Genomic DNA, 17,484 nt, shown 5'->3' with positions numbered 1-17,484 from the left:
CGAGAATCTTTCCGGATCCATCGCAGCAAGAAGAAGAACAAAAGCCAATAAGAAAAGGACCAACAACGCATCGTGCTTCTTGTATGCTTTTCCCATCTAGGTCTGGAATTCTGTTATTCCAGACCCAGGAACAAACAACAGTCCCCAGGTGGAGGGAGTGCGCCATGTACATTTTATGTCGTAACCCGCAACAAAAATCCCAAAATCGCCCATATATATTGCATCAAAACATCCTGGCTCCCAAATTCCCACAAGACCACATCGCATAACATCACATCACATGCGCATTATAATAAGAGGCTTCAATCACACACAAAGGAAAAGACATGGCTTGATCCTCCCCGCCCCGTCTTCGTTTCTCTCATCTTCAATCGTAGTTCTGCACCTGCCAACTCAGGATCATCATCCACAGAAACAAAACGGCCAGTATTATGCTCCACGCAAAACTGGCCTTCCAACACGCGCAGATGTTGCTCTGCGTGAGCCACGCCAGCGTCTCTATTGAGACGCCGTGATATTCTTGGTTCTGGACAAAGTTGTTACAATTGCCGTTGACGTTGCCGTCGCCGTACAGTTGAATGGCCGTCTCTATTAGAGTGGTCACCCATAGCACGAAGAGCACGAAGCTGCCCAGGAGGATGATGCCCGGGATGAGTAACCGGCGTGCCGCGAGGATGAGGATGATGATGAGGAAGACAATCGTGAGGGAGCCGCAGATGACGGCAAAGGGGAATAACCTGTTCAGGCCCCAGTCATTCAGGTGTCAGCAGGTGTCCAACGACCATTTGCGCATAGGAGAAGCATACCAAGGAATTCCAACCTGCAATTGATCCTGCACGGCGATGAACCACGCATTGATGCCCAATACTGTAGATGACCCGGCCAACACGATGAATATCCACAGATTCAGTTGTACTTCGGGCCAGATATACCGCCGGCGCGACGACTCGCGCACAATGACTTCTGTCGCCATCTTCTTTCTGGGCGAGATGAGGCGGGGGAGGGCGTGCAAGGGCACCGAGCGCGGGCCACGCTGCGCTTAGAATAGGGCGCGCCCGCCGAAGAGAATTTGTGGTACTGGAGTGGGAGTCGAGAAATCTGAGCAGGGCCGGCGTAGTAGGGCTCAAGCGTGCCGTTCGACGCAAGAGGTTTGCCTTTTCTTCTTCTGATCGTTGGCGGGTTTCAACACGTTTTCAGACGAGGTCCGTCCCCCATGGAGGCCGTGGGCGCGCTCTTAAAAATGTTGCAGGATGTCGCAGGCATATGCTGGTATGTTCGGGTGAGTCAGTTCGAGTAGTTTTTGGGCTGCAAGACGGAGCAGGTACCCGAGCGAGCACAGAAGGACGTGGCTGCAGCGTGTGGTTCATGAAGCATCGTTAAGCAAGCTCGGTGAATGGGGATCGGCCACGACGCGGCGGGCATGTTGGTGTTTGGTGTTTGGTGGATGATGCATGCGGTGGAGACGAGAAACTGCGGGCGGCGGGTGGCTTGGGGCAACCGGACCAGGGCGGGTGGATGAGACTCGGTAAACAAACATGGCATCACACAAAGCACAAGGCCCCAGAGGTATGTAGTAAGATGATGAGATGATGAGATGGCACCCTGGGCTGTACCTATGTTAGGCATATACATTCTCGGTACTGGGTGCTCCGTACTCGGTAATGATCCTGATTCTCCCACGTATCTCTGTAAACACAAGTCTCCCCGTCCCTCATTCTTCATTCTAAACTCTTCAGGCATAATTGTACAGTCATGTGCCCCCCCATAACGCCGGCCCTCTTTCCATAGTAGTCATGCACCATGCGTTTGCAACCCTGACAATAATAACCACCCACCCCTTCGTTGATTCCCAACCATTCGTTCCCTTATGTCGTAGGCGATTAGGCTCAATATGCACGCGTACATACAGCACATGGAGATGGTGATGTGGTGACTTGTCCTTCTCTCACCCAAGTGTCACTCCTGAGAAAAGGCACTTTTGCACTTCTCACATGGTGTGTCACAAAGCCCTGGAACATGCAAACGAGCAGCGCCGATCCTTGAGCCCTCTGAAAGCCTCAGGCAAATCCGAGAATCTGTCAAGTATGGCACTGATCCCCTAGTGATAGCCGTAATATACTCCTCCTAGAATATTTGCAAGCCGGTGAAACCCCAAGTCTTCCTCTGTAATGCTCTAGACTTTCCAAACGGACAGACTCGTGTTGGTTACTCCTCGACGGTGGCATCCTGTTTCACCGTCAGTTAGTATCTCCCAGAAGGAGAGTTGAATTGAAAACCCACCTCATCCGGGTCTCGCACAGATGATGCTCCTCGTCGCCGGACAGAACTTCTCCGATCCACCTCTATGGTCTCCTCGACGATAGTCCCCTCTCGCCTGCTGCTGCTGCGTGGCCCGCGCCGACGAATGACTTCCTCCTCGACCACTCCACGCCGAAGACCAAACACATTCCCGTAATTGAGAGCCGCCCAAATAACATATATGATAAGCAGGAACCCGCCGATTGAGCCCAGCACGATGGCAGCGACGGTCCCTGGTTTTGGTCCAGCGTTGAGGCCGAGGTATGTCGTGGGTATAGCGAGAATCGCCTGCTGCCGTTTTGTCAGAGACGAGGCGCCCGAACCGCCGCCGGGCTCGTAGACCTGAAAACTATCCATGGTGGGTGAGTCGAAGATGGGCGCCAGGGTGAGTTGATCAGTGTCTGTGCAGGCTTTGTATCAAAGAACTTCGCGATGTGTGTGACACAGCACGAGACACTTTGAAACGCAATGGTGTCCCATGGGCACTATGAAAGGTGTTGCTCCTATTGTTTTGAGACTGGGGTGGCCCATGATCGAGTACATGTATCTCCAGAGTAATACGTGGGCTGACGCGACCAGACTAAACACCCACCAACCTCTTCCGTATCAGTTTAGCATGTGTTTCTGGGCGAGGAGCCGACGAATCTCCACCCGGACACAAGTGGGAAAACACCTGGCGTGGATTGATATGCCCCTCATCCTTCGAGCTATTCCGATCTCTACAAAGTTGCTCTGTTGGGCAGTTCTTCCCAGTCGCAACTGGTGGTCGAGCTCTTGAGAAAACACCGTTGGACTACCAACGTTGTGCTGCGTCTATTGGGACTTACCTTTGTAACGGCCCGGAAGTATATCCAATGTGTTGTTGTTGTTGGGGAAAATGGTGTCGCCCCGGTGAGCATCCTTGGATCGGCCGACAAGCGAGGCCAGAAAGCTGAAGCTAAAGTCTCCCCACAGCCTGCGATGATGCCTAGGATGGTGAGCAGGCATGCTAATTTACTCGCCCGGTTGCCGGTTGCTCTAGGCAAATCCGCAGCGCCTAGGGCTGCTGCTAAGCGAGGAACGAGCACCCAGGCTGGGGAGGATCAATATACTGCATGCACTTGTGGCTGCTTAAGCATCCCTACGCTGAAGGATTTAGGTGCCACTGAGAACGAGATATAAGTCTGCGACCAGAAGCATGAAGATGCTCGACCTTATTCGAGGATAACATATGAGATCTCCGTACAAAGATTCCCTCTGCTCAACATTACAACTCATTTTGCTCGTGAAGGCTGCGACGTGCACAATCAGTGCCCCTTCCCCGTCTCTTTCTGGAAAGTATGACCTTGTACACTTCGAGCAGATATAGGGCATCTGAGAGGATTAGAGATTGGCAGCACAATCCATGCAAGAAGATGTCTGGGTGCTGCTGCGGTATGGCTTAGGAGGCTGACACTCTGTCTGCAGACTTGACGCAACTCTGGTGGGATTTCTAAGGCTTCACTGACATGTTGAAGCTGACTGGCGAGCTTATAGCGAGTGATGAACGTAGATAACCAACTCTCTCAATCGTGACGATATATCGAATGATTGTGTTCCTCCGAGTCTGTAGCAGGAGGAAATGTGGGCGCTGGACAAGGCTGAGTGCGTTGCCCCCCGCAACAACCCAAATGGTCGTCTTCGTAGTTACTCGGCCCTCCAAGCACAGCTGAGGACCACGACCTTGTATTTGCACCCGCAGAACCTCATCCTTCAACGTCTATAAATTGCAAAGCTCAAGATGAGCGTGCGTGTTGTCGCCCGTATTCGACCACTTCTGAAAACCGAAATCGAAAGGGACCAGATCGTGAGCAGCCACCCTGGTCCGGATGGGAAGCCGACGATTGTCAAGATTCCCAACCCCAAGAACTTTGCCGAAGAGTACAGTTTCCAGTTCAACAGCGTCTATGAGCAAGATGCAACGCAGCAGGAGATATTCGACGCCGAGGGTAAGCTTCTCGTCTGGTCGCAAAAGCTGGTATTCGCCTGACTGACTTCTGTGGCCGCAGTTGCACCCACAGTAAAACATCTCCTGCTCGGTTACGATGTCACCATCTTCGCCTATGGCTCGACGGGGACGGGAAAGACTCATACAATGCGTGGCGGAAAGTCGCTGGCTGACCGTGGCATGATCCCGAGATTGCTTAGCAGTATCTACAGAAAGAGTCGGGCGATTGAAAAGAGCAGTAGTGGAGAAACCACGGTCGAAGTGTCCATGAGCTACTACGAGATCTACAACGACCGCGTCTTTGATCTTTTCGAGGCTCCCGAGAAGCGAACGGCCACTGGACTGCCCATCAGAGAAGCTGAAGGTGGAAAGACGGTGGTCGTTGGTCTGACCGAAATGCCTTGCGCCTCTTTGAAGGATTTCGAGGTGTTGTACGACAAGGCCAATGCCAATCGAAGTACCGGTGCCACCAAACTCAATGCCCATTCCTCACGGTCCCATGCCATTCTTTGCGTCAAGGTGGCCATCACCACTCCGACGGAAACGAGAATTAGCACAGCTTCTGCCATCGACCTGGCGGGTTCGGAAGACAATCGAAGAACGGGGAATGGAAAGGATAGAATGGTCGAGTCCGCGAGCATCAATAAGTCCTTGTTTGTCCTGGCGCAGTGCGTGGAAGCCATCAGCAAGAAACAGCAACGCATCCCGTATCGCGAATCCAAGATGACCAGGATTCTCTCGCTGGGACAAAACAATGGCTTCACAGTCATGATCCTCAACCTGGCGCCTGTCAAGGCCTACCATCTTGACACGCTCAGCTCCCTGAACTTTGCAAACCGGACCAAGAAGATTGAGGTTCGCGAGGTGGAGAATGAACCCATCTTTAAGGGTCCTCCGCGCCAGGTCCCAGGCGCACCAGTCGGCGGGTCGACGATGCAGCGGCAACCACTTCGCCCTCTAACCAATGTCGTCAATGTAAACCTCACTGCAAATCGGGACACAACCGCGAAAAATGACAAACCACCAAAAGCCTTTGCGGTCTACTCGGACAAAACCAAGACGGCGACTAGTGCCAAACTTATGCCTCAGAAATCGTCTCCACTGAAACGCACGGCCGAGACGTCGTTCCTGGCATCTGCTCGCCCACCCAAAATCGCGCGCCCAACACCCAGCTTCATCCGGCGTGTCCCAGAATCTCAAGCTCTGGGCATGGATAAATCCTCGATCGAGAATCTGGTGGAGAAGAAAGTCTCCGAGATTCTTGCAGCCCGGGCTCTCAACGCACCCGACCCAGCTCCACAAAAGTCCATATCTGAAGAAGTTCAACGACGGCTGGACAGTATTGAGAAGAGGCTGGAAGGGCAAGACGGTGAGAGGGCGGAAGGCTTAAGTTATTTGTTCATGGCCAAGCAGCATCAAGCCCGTGGGGAGTTTGGGAGCGCCCTGAAGATGTATGAGCTGGCTAGGCCGTATTTCCCCGACAACGAGAAGTTGAAGGGTAAGATTGAACGGCTGAGAGAGAAGCTTGCAGCGAAAAAGGAGTCGAGCGATACAGTGGGAGATTCAGACGAGAGGCTGGATCTATCAAGCAGATCGGAAAAGCGGAAGACGTCCCGTGGGAATGATGAGGGTGATGAAAGCTACCAGGATGAGGATAACGAGGGCTCAGCCTACCACGATAGCGACCAAGACGAAGCCTCTCGGTCACGGCAGAGAAAACAAGCCAAGTCGCAGAAACGCAGAGCAAGAGCATCATCGCCGGATCCCCTCACGCAACAAGGACCGATAGAGCCGAGTGCTGCGGTAACACCTCGAACACAATACCTCCTAAAAGTCATCAACACCCGGGATATCATGAAAATCAAGACATTGAACGGACTTGGTGCAAAGCGTGCCGAGGGGATCGTGGACTACCTGAATGAGCAAGAGGGTGAAGGAGTCGAGGATGTCTTTGTCCGAAGCTGGAATGATCTGGCCAAGTTAAGGGGGATTGGAAAGAAGACGCTAGAGACCATGAGGGAGGGTGTTCAGGTGGTCCTGTGAGTGAGGAAGCGAGCCAGGTTCAATGGCGTTGTGTATATACTGTTGTTCAGAATTGAGTACGCATTGGTTGGTTGTAATGAATAACGGATGGTCTGGGGGACGGGGCTGTGGTGGCGAGGCTGTCGTCCAAAATTGCTGATTGGCTTTTCGCATCTTTGACACTTTGAGGCTGTTGCATCTCGATTCAGTCCTTTGGACTTGTAGACAACAGCTGTCTATATCAGTTACGACTTCTTTTTCCTCATTCGCGGCTGCCTGAAAGACTGACTAACCATAGGCCACGTCGTCTTTACACTACGCTTTTTCAATGGGACCACATTCCGCACCGTCTGCGAAGTCGCATCACCATGCAAACATTACCATACGATCGACAAATCATCCAGCGACTCTCTGGCCCCCAAGCCGCGCCTCCACCTCCACCTTTCAGCACTTCATTGGCTATCTTTTCAAGCCTCCCTCAGCCAGCCTCAACTCGACACAGTCCGACACCAAATTCTTTCTGCGCACCTCAAGATCCTGAAAGCCTGCTAGCGCTATCGGATCAGAGGAACTGTCTAACAGAGCATCAGCGAAATTGAGGACCAAGGGCGGTTTGGCACAGATGAATATGAGAAGCAATGGCGGAAGTGCAGGTTGATCTGGCAGTAATACATTGTTGTTTGTCTTCAATGATCACGGCGTCACGGAACAGCTCGACAGAAAGGCTTGCAATGTGATATGTGACATGCATAAAAAAAGGGAAGCATGCCTGTCAACCCTGGGCTGGATGCGCCGTACGATAACGGCAGAATACTCCCCAGGAATGTGCCTTGCCGGGATCAGGCCGTCACCCCTGCTCATTTGGTGGGTGTAGCAAGTCTGTCGTACTTCGACTCGCATCCAACCAACTCAGCCTTGTACCCTGCCTTGTTGGCTTTTGCGCATTCGTCCTGCAGATGCTGGGCGGCTCGGTTGCTTCGCCTCCGCCAACACATCCTCGGGCTTTCCACCCAAACACCCACCCATCGCCAGCCTGATATTGTCGAAGCTGGCTCTCGAATTTTTTTTCTTAGCCAGCGGAGGACAGACTTCCCTATCACAGAGTCTGCTTCCCATTCTTGTTGGCTCCAGAATTCGAGATGGTCGACCCTCTTACGACTTTCGCGGCCGCGGGCAACGCCCTCCAGTTCGTCAGCCTTGGGATCGACTTGGTCCGCAAAACCATCGACTACGCGAATGGTGGCGGGAACAATTACTTTGAGTCATTGAAAGACTGCGTGCAACGTCTGTCGGTCTCAAGTGCCCATCTCCAGACGTCGATGGAGTCCATCGCCTCCCAATCGCTGCCGCCAGGACCTGCCCGTGGTCTGCATCGTGCAAACCTCGAGTGCTTGAGAGTGTCTCAGGAGTTCACAGCGATGCTGGAAAAGCTGGGTCTCAATAGGCGACACAGCCTGTGGAAAAGTGGTGAGTCTGTTGACCCTAGAATCCTTGATTTCAAGATATGCTCCATGGCACTTTCTGGCTATCCTATACAGCGTATGCTAACCATTTCAACATGGTAGTCAAACTGGCTTTGAAAAGTCACGCTGAAAAATCGTGCATTGATACCTTATCGCGGAATCTGGATCATGCGAGGGCGAACTTGATGCTCTCCCTCATGGTTTACCTCCACGACCAGTCTGCTGTGGACCGCCAGAATATGAGCGAGGAAATGCGTATTATCGCAGACCAAGCTCTAAGGGCTACCAAGTCGTCTGCTGATATTAAAGCTGATATTGCCAAACTGAGTTCTAGCCTTTCCTCGCTAGCTATCGACGATACCACCATATCTCTCGATGTTGAAGATGCATTGGAACGCAGCGGCACCTATCTTACAAATGAGATCAAGGGGCTCTCTACACGCCTGGAGCGGTTGGATGATAACCTCAAAGCTTTACTAGACGAGGTGCACCGGCTCCTTCCCACAATGAAAAGCGAATTGGCCGCTCGACGTTCGATCGTGGAAAGCCTATGGTTTTCACAGATCAACAACAGACGCAATAACATAGGTCGGGCCTTCACTAACACATATCAGTGGATATTCAAGCAAAAAGACAATCAAGTAATTGTATGGGACGACTTCGTTGAGTGGTTGCATTCGAGTAGGCACCCTATATACTGGGTGTCTGGAAAACCCGGATCTGGAAAGAGCACTCTGATAAGAGAACTTGACGAGCGCGCACACAACATGTTGTCTCTGTCAGCATCAGGTAACGATACAGTCCTCAAGGCTTCGTTCTATTTTTGGTATGCTGGCACCAACGACGAAAAATCGATGTCTGGCTTGCTCCGAACACTCATCCATCAACTGCTGTTGCCACATCTTGATCTTGTAGACCAAGTGGTTTCAGCCAGCAAGTGGGAGGCGAGCCTCAGTGGATGTTCGCGACTTCACGCGTGGGAAGAAAACGAGTTGGTTGAAGTCCTATGCAGGACTATACAACACCTCGGAAGCAGCAAACAGATTTTGCTATTTATCGACGGGTTGGACGAACACGCTGGTTCAGATGACCAACAACAAGAAGCTCTGGATTTGATACACAGACTCGCTCTAAGCCAGAACGTCAAGGCGTGTGTCGCAAGCCGGCCCTATAACATATTTCGAGATGAGTTCCAGGAATGCCCGCAACTCCGGCTCGAGCATCTGACCCGAAACGACATGCAACTCTATGTTCATGGCAAGCTGGGCCAGAACTTGCACTTTCAGCGACAACTACAGAGAGAGCCGCAGCTACTTGACAATCTAACCACAGAAATTATAAGTCGTGCTAGAGGGGTATTTCTGTGGGTGCACTTAGTTGTGCGTGATCTTCTGAGAGTCCTGAGGGACGGAGGTCGCGGTAAGCACTTGTTCAGAGAGTTGGAGAGCATTCCCCTTGACCTGGATGATTACTTCCAACGCATATTTGAGTCGGTGCCAGTGCCATACAGAAAAGATGCATCCATCATCCTCCAGACAGCATTGTCCTGCAGCAGCGAGGACGCAGTGGACGTCCGTGGTGTTACAGACTTTCAATTTCGTCTTATGCATCTCTATTTTCTGGATCAAAGTGAAGACTTGTGCTTTGGTTCAAATTCACAACTTTATGATGTTAACTTTGCTCATCCGCAAGAAGGAAGAGAACTCCTCCAGTTGCTGGAGCGAATGCTGATGAGCAGATGTATGGGATTGTTAGAGACTGGTTCGAACACCAACGAGAATGGCTACTATGGTTACAGCAAAACCATGAACCCCGGAACGCGCATCGAGTTTCTGCATCGAACAGTACGAGATTACTTTGCAGGTCGTGCTGCAGTAGATCTGCTTCACCGCCACACCGACTCACCATTCGATGCTCACATGTTCCAATGCAACCTCATGGCCATCGATATCAGAACCTTCGGCCGTTATGGAACGACCCTTGGTACGGGGCTGTTTGACGTAGAAAAATTTCTCCGGCACATTATAGAGCGACCAGATGAAGAGGAGACTGCATTTGTGCTATTTGAAAAGGTGGTGGAACTGTTCGACGGGATTGAAATGGCAACATCTAACTACTACAATCACCTAAACATCCGATCTAGGACTATCAACCAAATATTGCAGAGTTGGTCGGCGCACCGAAGCAATTCCATGTCACTCAGCATACAGCTTGGTTGGAAGTCGTATGTCAAGGCACGACTAACAGAGGCAAAAGTTCGAGAGAAAGAGGGGAGACCGCTGCTTCACTATGCTCTTGTACCAGTCGCTGATAGCTGGACATCGCCTGATCCCAGCATCTTGAGCGACCTCCTGAGACTCGGCGCCAATCCAGACGAACTTGTTAGTACACAGCATCTTAGTGTTCCTATATGGGTCTCCTTCTTAGCGGCGATACCCTACATCGAGGGCCTTGACTACACGAGATGTCTAGAGATTGTCAAAATGCTCGTATTACACGGTACTCGGCCAGTGATGATAGCTACCGACTTCAAAAGCGCTTTGGACCAAGTTTGGCACCACTGTATACACAGTTCGGCATCATATTCCGACATGTTCAGCGGTGTAAGGATGTCCCGTCGAACTAACCTTCAGCAAAAGGATGATGCCGAGACATTTTGCTCATTCCTAGACGTTGCGGAGAGTCTTGTGCAGCAGTCATTCGACAGTTCGGAATCCCCCGTCTTCACTGAGGAGGACATCGTGACCTTGAGGGAACTGGAGCTCTCCCGATATGGGAAAGGCCCGGACTATCGTCCGTCTCTCAAGCAGCCAGTGTTGGGTGCAAAACGGGCCAGAGAGTCGTCTCCCTCACAGCCGGATGATGTACAGCTCGAATCCAACGGACGTGGCCGTGACTCTGATGGTGAGGAGCAGCCACTCCAGAAGAAGACCCGAAGGTAAGGGTTTCTGGATGTGGTGCTTGATATGCACAGTCCACTTTTCGGTGTGGACAGTTGCCTCAGGTAGAGTCGCTCCTTGACATGCTGGACAATGATCGCTATACTGTTCGATACCGCGAATTAGTGGCCACCATGGACGGTTTCACGACACTTGACTGAAGGAGAATCGGACATATTGCAAAATGGAGCCCACTGGGGAGATTGTTCACACGGTAGTTTGAATCTTCTGGAGTGATATCACCGCTTACCTGCTTGGTGCGTTTCATTACACATACATATCACGATTTCCCAAACGGGCCCTTTTACTTAGGTATCATATTGATCCGACATGACGCTTGCCACGCTTCCATCTTCCCGCCCAAACGATGACAACTCTGACCAAAGTCGATCTTCAGGAAAACCTTGGAGAATCGTTGTTGTCCAAAGGAATGAATCTCTTCTTCCTTTTCGGCGATTTCCACCGGTCTGTCTCTCGCAAGACTTGGCTCTGCGTGGTTTTCTCAGGCAGGTCATCCGTGATCATTAGCCACTCGCTCTGCCATGGCCGTGTATGCGACCTGGGTCCGCAGAGCGGCGTTGTTGTCCCTTGGGGATCTCATCATTGCGAATCCCGGCAACTGCAGAGTCGTCCTTCTTCCCGGGCGGCTCAATGCCTCATCTTCGACAAGGCTGTACCTCGAAGAAAGAGGAGACGACGAGGTAGAACCAGCCTTCTTGTGCGGCGATCCCTCCTCCGGTGATTCTAGAGGTGGCGGCAGCGGCGGGACCGGCAAGACGACCAACCTAGCCCGTTTAGCCCAGCGCTTCGTGCTCGCCGCGGGGGCGATCTCGTTCGGCCCACCGCGCAGCATGACCTGTGTGACGGCCCTGCCCATGCTGGTCTGCTTGGTGTAGTGGTTGAGTGCGGCCCAAACGCGGGGCTGGACGCAGCAGATGAGAAGCGACGCGAGCAGGGTGACGACGAAGACGGTGCCAACCACGAACGCCGGGATCGCGTACCGCAGGTCCGCGTACGCGATGGACCGCTCGTACCGGTACGCCTGGCGCAGTCCGAGCGCGTTGGCATTGGCATTGCCATCGGTGCCGTGCTGCGTCACCGACCCCATGGACCCCATCCCTTCAAACCCCGTCCGCGTGCCCACGATGGCGAAGCCGATCAGGTCCGTCCAGATCAGGTTCATCAGCGTCTCGGCGCCACCGGTCGATTGGGACATGAGCTGGCGCCACTTGAGCGTCAGCCCGTAGTTGGATTTGCCGCTGTAGCTGTTGGTGGTAGGGAATCATGCATGCGTCAGTCATGTGTCTTGGATATGTACGAGGTATATATTGCTTCCCCCTCGCACACGAGAAGAAGGAACAAAGCAAATAGAAGGGGGTAACCATGTGTATGTGTGTGTGTGTGTGTCTAAGGGAGGAGTCCCGGACGTACTTTGGAATAGAATTCTCATTCACATCACTCAACGCCGCCGCGTACGAGTAGATGCTGTTCCACGCGGCGGTGAAGACGCCCCCGGCCGCGAACGAGTCGTACATGTGATTCCCCAGGGTCGTGCCGCGCACCGCGGCGGGGAGATAGATTTTCGCTGCGCGGTGGACGTCGACGTCCTCGTTCCTTTGGTGTGATTCATCCACGAGGCCCCAGAACTTGTACACGTCCCAGACCTTGTACGCGGCCGGGTCGACTTTCTCGATCCCCCACCGCGGCAAACTCTCAGGATCCGTGTAATTCTTGTCCCGCACCCCGACGACCTGCAGCGCGTCGAGTGCGACGCTCCCGTTCGCGCGGAACGTCACCTCCTTGACCGTCGCGGCCACGGCGCTGGCGCACGTGTACAGGTTCTGCGTCCAGGGGGAGCCCGGGTCCGGGCGCCAGGATTGCCCCGTCCCGAGGACGTTCTCCGGCTGCGGGATGCTGTACAGGTAGCCGCACTGCATGAAGGCTTTGGCGGGGACGCTGGGGTCGTCGTCGTAGTAGCCGCTGCAGCGGGTTCCTGGAATATCCGAAAAGGTTAATAACTTTGTCACTCTGGTGGATGAATGGAATAGAGGGAGCATGGCATGGCGCATAGCATAGAATAGCACAGGAACCCGATCTCTCTGATCGGTCTATTGTGTATATAGAGGTGGATAGATCGAGATCGTAATACATATGCATGTACATACAGTAGGTAGGGAGGGAGGGAGGCAGAGGTACCATGTAAACTTGGAGGGGGAAAAAAAAGGAAAGGAAACCGACAGATGTATGTACTGTACTGTACGTACCGTAATCTTTAAACTTGGACTCCAGCGTCGCCTGCCTCTTGTAATAGATATCGTCGAGGAACATGCCGTCCATGCTACTGATCTTGATGGCGCCGGGCTCGCTGAGATAGCCAAACGTGTTGAATTGACCGGCGTACACGTCCCCGCGTTCCGAGGCGGTGATGTTGAGCACCTGCGCGACGAACTGGTTGTTCCACCAGGCGAGAATGTCGGCGCTGCGCTTCAGCTGCGGCGTGGCCCCGACGTCCTTCCACTTGTCATCCGGGTCGTTCCAGCGCGGCGAGGGGATCGAGGCGGGAATGTTGGCGAACCCGCCGTCGTCCCGTAAAAAGCCGTCGTCGCCGGACATGGAGTTAGAGGCGTTGGCGTTGACGGAGAAGTGCAGGCTCAGGTTCGTGTTGGTGCACCGCGTCTCCGGGACGATCCAGAGAATGTCCTCCGTCCAGGTCGCGCCGAGCTCGAGCCCGCCGGGCACGGTGTGGTTGCGGATGCCGACGCCGCCGCTGAACGCGTCGATGATCAGCCCGTTGACCAGGTGGTAGCCCTCGTTGAGGATCATGGACGGGAGCACCTCGAGACGCCCCACCGCCCGGCTGGCGTTGTTGTCCACGTACCAGTTGTTGACGAGGTTGTAGGCGCGGAACTCGATGTCGAGAAGGTTGGCGACGGTGCCGATCTTGGTCCTGCTGGTGAAGAGATCTCGCGTCACGTCGGGAATCGTCGAGTTGATCACCGTGTGGTTGGGGTATTGGTTCCTGACCGCCGGGTCGTCGTAGATGGAGTGCGGGCAGTCCATCCATTTCTGCCAGCCACACCGTCTATTGACGCCCTGTCGGTCCAGCGTCGCCATGCCGTAGTACGAGGGGTCTATGAAACTATATTAGCAACGACGCACAACAAGGTAGGGGAAATTCGTCAAAACTTCACGCACTCGGGACGTAAAAGAACTCGACGTCATGCAGCCCGCGAGACGGATTGATCTTCTCCAAGAGCGGCTTCGGGGTGAGAAAGTTTGCGACGACAAGACACACGGTCGCCAGAGTCACGGCTATAGAGATGCCAAAGACGCGCCAGCGGACCATCTTGCCCGTAAAGTTGCCCGCGGCGCCATCGCTCTGCAGCAGCAACGGCCACCACGAACTCTGGAGGAGATGGCTGATCGAGGACCATGTGACGGCGTCGAAGGAGCGGTCGCGGACGATGCCGACCAAGACAAACGCAAAGAGCAGGGGGATCAATATGTGGACTATTCGGAGGTGGTTAAATCAGAGCAACAGCGGTAGTTGGCAGGGGGGTTATGAGCCTTACGCAGTGAGATGCACCCAGAGATAAGACCTGCGACTTCTCCGACGGTGAGATTAACTTCGAACATTCTTGACGAGGGGTATGTTCAAAACGGATGAACGGGTGAGGAAGAAGATGGTTTCTTGGACAAGCCACAGCTTCATGGGGGAAGAAATCGACGGTAGAAAGTCCAATGATGATTGCAATGAATCATAAAACCACTCTCCCACCTTTCTACCATTGTCTTCTAATTCTAGCTGAGCAGAGAGGACGACCCAGACTCGCTGGCAAAGTCGAGGGAGAAGGGACTTTTGGAGTGGTGCACAAGTGAGTGAGGGTGAAAGGGAGTGGGCCAGAGACCCAGAAGCCAGCGATGCCACCAATGAAATAGAAGGAAACAAGCCCATTTTGGGCAATACGAACAGACTAGCCGGTTTGGGAAGCCTTCGCAGTGGCTCGCTCCGCCACGCGCGGTGGATTGGGACTCGGGGAGACTTTGTATTAACTTTGTGGACAACCACCACCGCTTCTAGGTCCCCAACCGCATGGCAGTGTGCTCGGTGTGGCGCCATGGACTTCCATACTGGGGTGAGATATTTTTTTGGAGGTGGAAACTAGTATGTGACTCGCATTGCAGCCTGATGGCTCGAGTCGCCTGTTCTGGACTGACTTGTGCAACAGTGGTTTCAGTCCGGATCTGACACCGGTAGAGTGGTTCTCTATCAGTGGCCTGGCCAGATTTCCGCATATGTGTATCTTATACCCTGGGTTTTCATCAGTGACGACTTGGTCAAGTGCAAGCACGTATATTCACAGCGTACCGATGCCCGACATGTTGCGTGCACTCTTGTTGGTCCTCGAGACATGTTCCCTCTCCATCTTGATCAGGGGCAGTGTAGCGGCCGACATCAGCGACCATGAACTCGGCATCATTCTCGAAAAACGACAAAACTACACCTGCAGCAACCAAGGGCTCCAGGACGTCTGCGAAACAAACTCTGCAGACTGCATAGCTGCTATGTGCGAGTCATGCTCTGGCTATGTCTTTATCGCCAATTGCTGTGCCCTGGCCAGCTACACGGCGATGTTGCAATGCCTTCTCGAGGTGCAGAGTGACCCCTCTGAGATCACCATGACCGTCGGGTCGACAGCGACGAGCAACAGTCCCGACACGAGTACCAACACGGCACCATCCAGTGCGGCACCCTCTCTCGGCATCAGCGGGTCGGACGCGTGTTCTGCTTTTGAAGAGATTGTGCTTGGGTGCGAAAACGCGACGCCGGGCTTCTCGACCGAGGCGTTCAGCCGACAGACAAGCTGCCTGTGCTACAGCAATGGCACGTATCAGCCTGACCTTTACGACGGCATGTTCGCAGGCTGTCTCGCCTATCTTTCCACGGCCACGCCCGCAGAGTACTCGAGTATCGCCACTGGATCTGTTGATTTCGCACCGTGCAAGAATGCAGCAACCACCACCCAAACGCACTCGTCTTCTAGCACCCATTACATTGGGTACACGACGACCAGCACGTCGGCAGCTGCGTCTACCTCGGCCACACCAAGCAGCGCAACACCCACAGGACCCACGCAGACACCAGAGCCGGATAGCAATGGAAGCGCGGGCCTAGCCTTGGTAAGTCGGACCCAGAACCCTCGCCTATTCTTTCCCACCCGTTACTTGAAGAAATTCAGCTGAGTCCAGCAAAAACAGAATCGCCGGAATTCACTAGGTTGGTTGAGTTGGTGTTTGGGGGGTTGTGTGGTAGCCGCATTATTGTAAAGTATGGATTTTGAACCTAGCCAGGTTTAGCGATCGATGCATTTGTGAACCAACATTACAAATGTTGTAGATGGAGACATTTTTCGACAAGGATGTAACCCACATTGAGTGTGAGGGGACAATTCAGCCTCTGAAGACTTAAAAACTGCGCCAAACCATCTTTGGCTCCTTGGGTCCTTGGGAACGGGGTTAAAGTGCGACAAGAAGCCCAAGCATGCACAAGACATGGAATCTGGACTGGGCAGGCCGAAGCCTAAAAGTGACTTCTTCTCGTATTCGCGTCGTTTCGGTGTTAGCTGCACCACCAACGCAAGTGGTTGGCGTGGTTGGGTAGCTTTGTAAGTAACTAACGCCTCTGTTGGGGGAACCGAGCCGTTTGAACAGTCTGTGAGTAAGTCAGGTTGAAGAGTGTTCTTTTTTTGGACCCAGCGCCACGACTGTGTCACGACATAGATTGTCACCAGGGATTTGTATCTCGGATTCGGGTTGATGCAGGAACAAGCATCCCTCAAGGCAGACCATGGTCAGTTTGGGAGTGAGAGAACAAACCTATTTGACATGCTTGACATGCCACCCCTCATCACAATGAGGCTGAGAATGAAAAGCTAAGCAGCGGGGTCCCTGTTCGGTTGCAAAGATGAGCTTCGTTCGGTCTAGTCAGTCCTGCAAGGGCATGGTCGGGTGCAGAGTTTCCTGGCCGCGAAAGCCTCTACAGGTGTGGTCTGATCATTGGTTGCACAGACTTGGAGCTGGCTTTCGCAGACGAGGTAGGTAGGGAGGCGGGCTGTACCTCGTACTTGGTCACCGGTGACTGTACTCGGTACTCAAAAGGTAGAAGCCGCCTTTTACCGGTGTTCTGATCGGCTCCCCCCTTGTGCCTCTTCTGGTTCTCGGCGCAGGGAGATGGCTTGGTTAGTTCGAGAAGCCCTGTTGTTGGCAGCCTGATCGAACAGTGAAGATGGATGAGCCGTTGCGTTACAAGTAGACGGGCGAGACGGACAAGTCCTAGTTGAGGAGGGGCAGGTGACAGCATCCAGCATAACGAGTACATCATCAAAGGTCTGATCAGGTTTCTCTCATGGGGGCTAGAACGTCTTTCCTGGTGACTTGCTTGCTTGCCTCGGACTGTCTGTCCTCGGATCTGTTCTGGTACAAGTTACTGACTGTGCACTGTGCTACAAGTTGAGTTGTCACATTGTCTTTAGCAGCACCGCCCCGTCCCGCATCTCCATTTCTTTTTCTACAAAGTATGTTAAAACGAAGCAACATACAAGACTTTGAGCAAGCACGGCAAGCTCTCTTGTCACCTTTTACCGACCAAGGGCACCCCCCTTGCCCCCGAACCCTTTAACCATCTTCCCCAAATCACATAGTCTCTCAGACACATGTCTCTTCTACACACCTCACCATGCCCCCCGTCCACACAACATATTACCCCGTTGGCCACCAGACCCGACACCAACACCAA

The 17,484-nt window shown here is 53.2% G+C and overlaps 5 protein-coding genes across 5 annotated transcripts; 2 read left to right on the top strand and 3 right to left on the bottom strand.

The window, feature by feature from the left end:
• Nucleotides 1-367: 367 nt before the first annotated feature.
• Nucleotides 368-973, bottom strand: AYO21_06951 (hypothetical protein; the record flags this gene model as incomplete). The annotated part of the gene is made up of 2 exons (XM_022656909.1): nt 368-737; nt 807-973. The coding sequence occupies 2 exons, from the start codon at nt 971-973 to the stop codon at nt 368-370; spliced, it is 537 nt and encodes a 178-aa protein (XP_022510708.1).
• A 1,232-nt stretch (nt 974-2,205) lies between these two features.
• AYO21_06950 (hypothetical protein) lies at nt 2,206-2,655 on the bottom strand (the record flags this gene model as incomplete). The annotated part of the gene is made up of 2 exons (XM_022656908.1): nt 2,206-2,226; nt 2,281-2,655. 2 exons carry the CDS (start codon nt 2,653-2,655, stop codon nt 2,206-2,208), a joined length of 396 nt encoding a protein of 131 aa, XP_022510707.1.
• Nucleotides 2,656-4,057: 1,402 nt separating this feature from the next.
• On the top strand, nt 4,058-6,307 carry AYO21_06949 (hypothetical protein; the record flags this gene model as incomplete). Its single annotated transcript, XM_022656907.1, has 2 exons — nt 4,058-4,265; nt 4,326-6,307. The coding sequence occupies 2 exons, from the start codon at nt 4,058-4,060 to the stop codon at nt 6,305-6,307; spliced, it is 2,190 nt and encodes a 729-aa protein (XP_022510706.1).
• Nucleotides 6,308-7,425: 1,118 nt separating this feature from the next.
• Nucleotides 7,426-10,691, top strand: AYO21_06948 (hypothetical protein; the record flags this gene model as incomplete). The annotated part of the gene is made up of 2 exons (XM_022656906.1): nt 7,426-7,753; nt 7,825-10,691. 2 exons carry the CDS (start codon nt 7,426-7,428, stop codon nt 10,689-10,691), a joined length of 3,195 nt encoding a protein of 1,064 aa, XP_022510705.1.
• Nucleotides 10,692-11,199: 508 nt separating this feature from the next.
• AYO21_06947 (hypothetical protein) lies at nt 11,200-14,324 on the bottom strand (the record flags this gene model as incomplete). Its single annotated transcript, XM_022656905.1, has 5 exons — nt 11,200-11,953; nt 12,120-12,681; nt 12,953-13,819; nt 13,884-14,198; nt 14,261-14,324. The coding sequence occupies 5 exons, from the start codon at nt 14,322-14,324 to the stop codon at nt 11,200-11,202; spliced, it is 2,562 nt and encodes an 853-aa protein (XP_022510704.1).
• Nucleotides 14,325-17,484: the final 3,160 nt, after the last annotated feature.

The sequence above is a fragment of the Fonsecaea monophora genome, assembly GCF_001642475.1.
Source record: "Fonsecaea monophora strain CBS 269.37 chromosome Unknown Scaff51, whole genome shotgun sequence".
In the NCBI taxonomy this organism is placed as follows: Eukaryota; Fungi; Ascomycota; class Eurotiomycetes; order Chaetothyriales; family Herpotrichiellaceae; genus Fonsecaea; species Fonsecaea monophora.
This window is presented reverse-complemented; position numbering and strand designations above follow the sequence as displayed.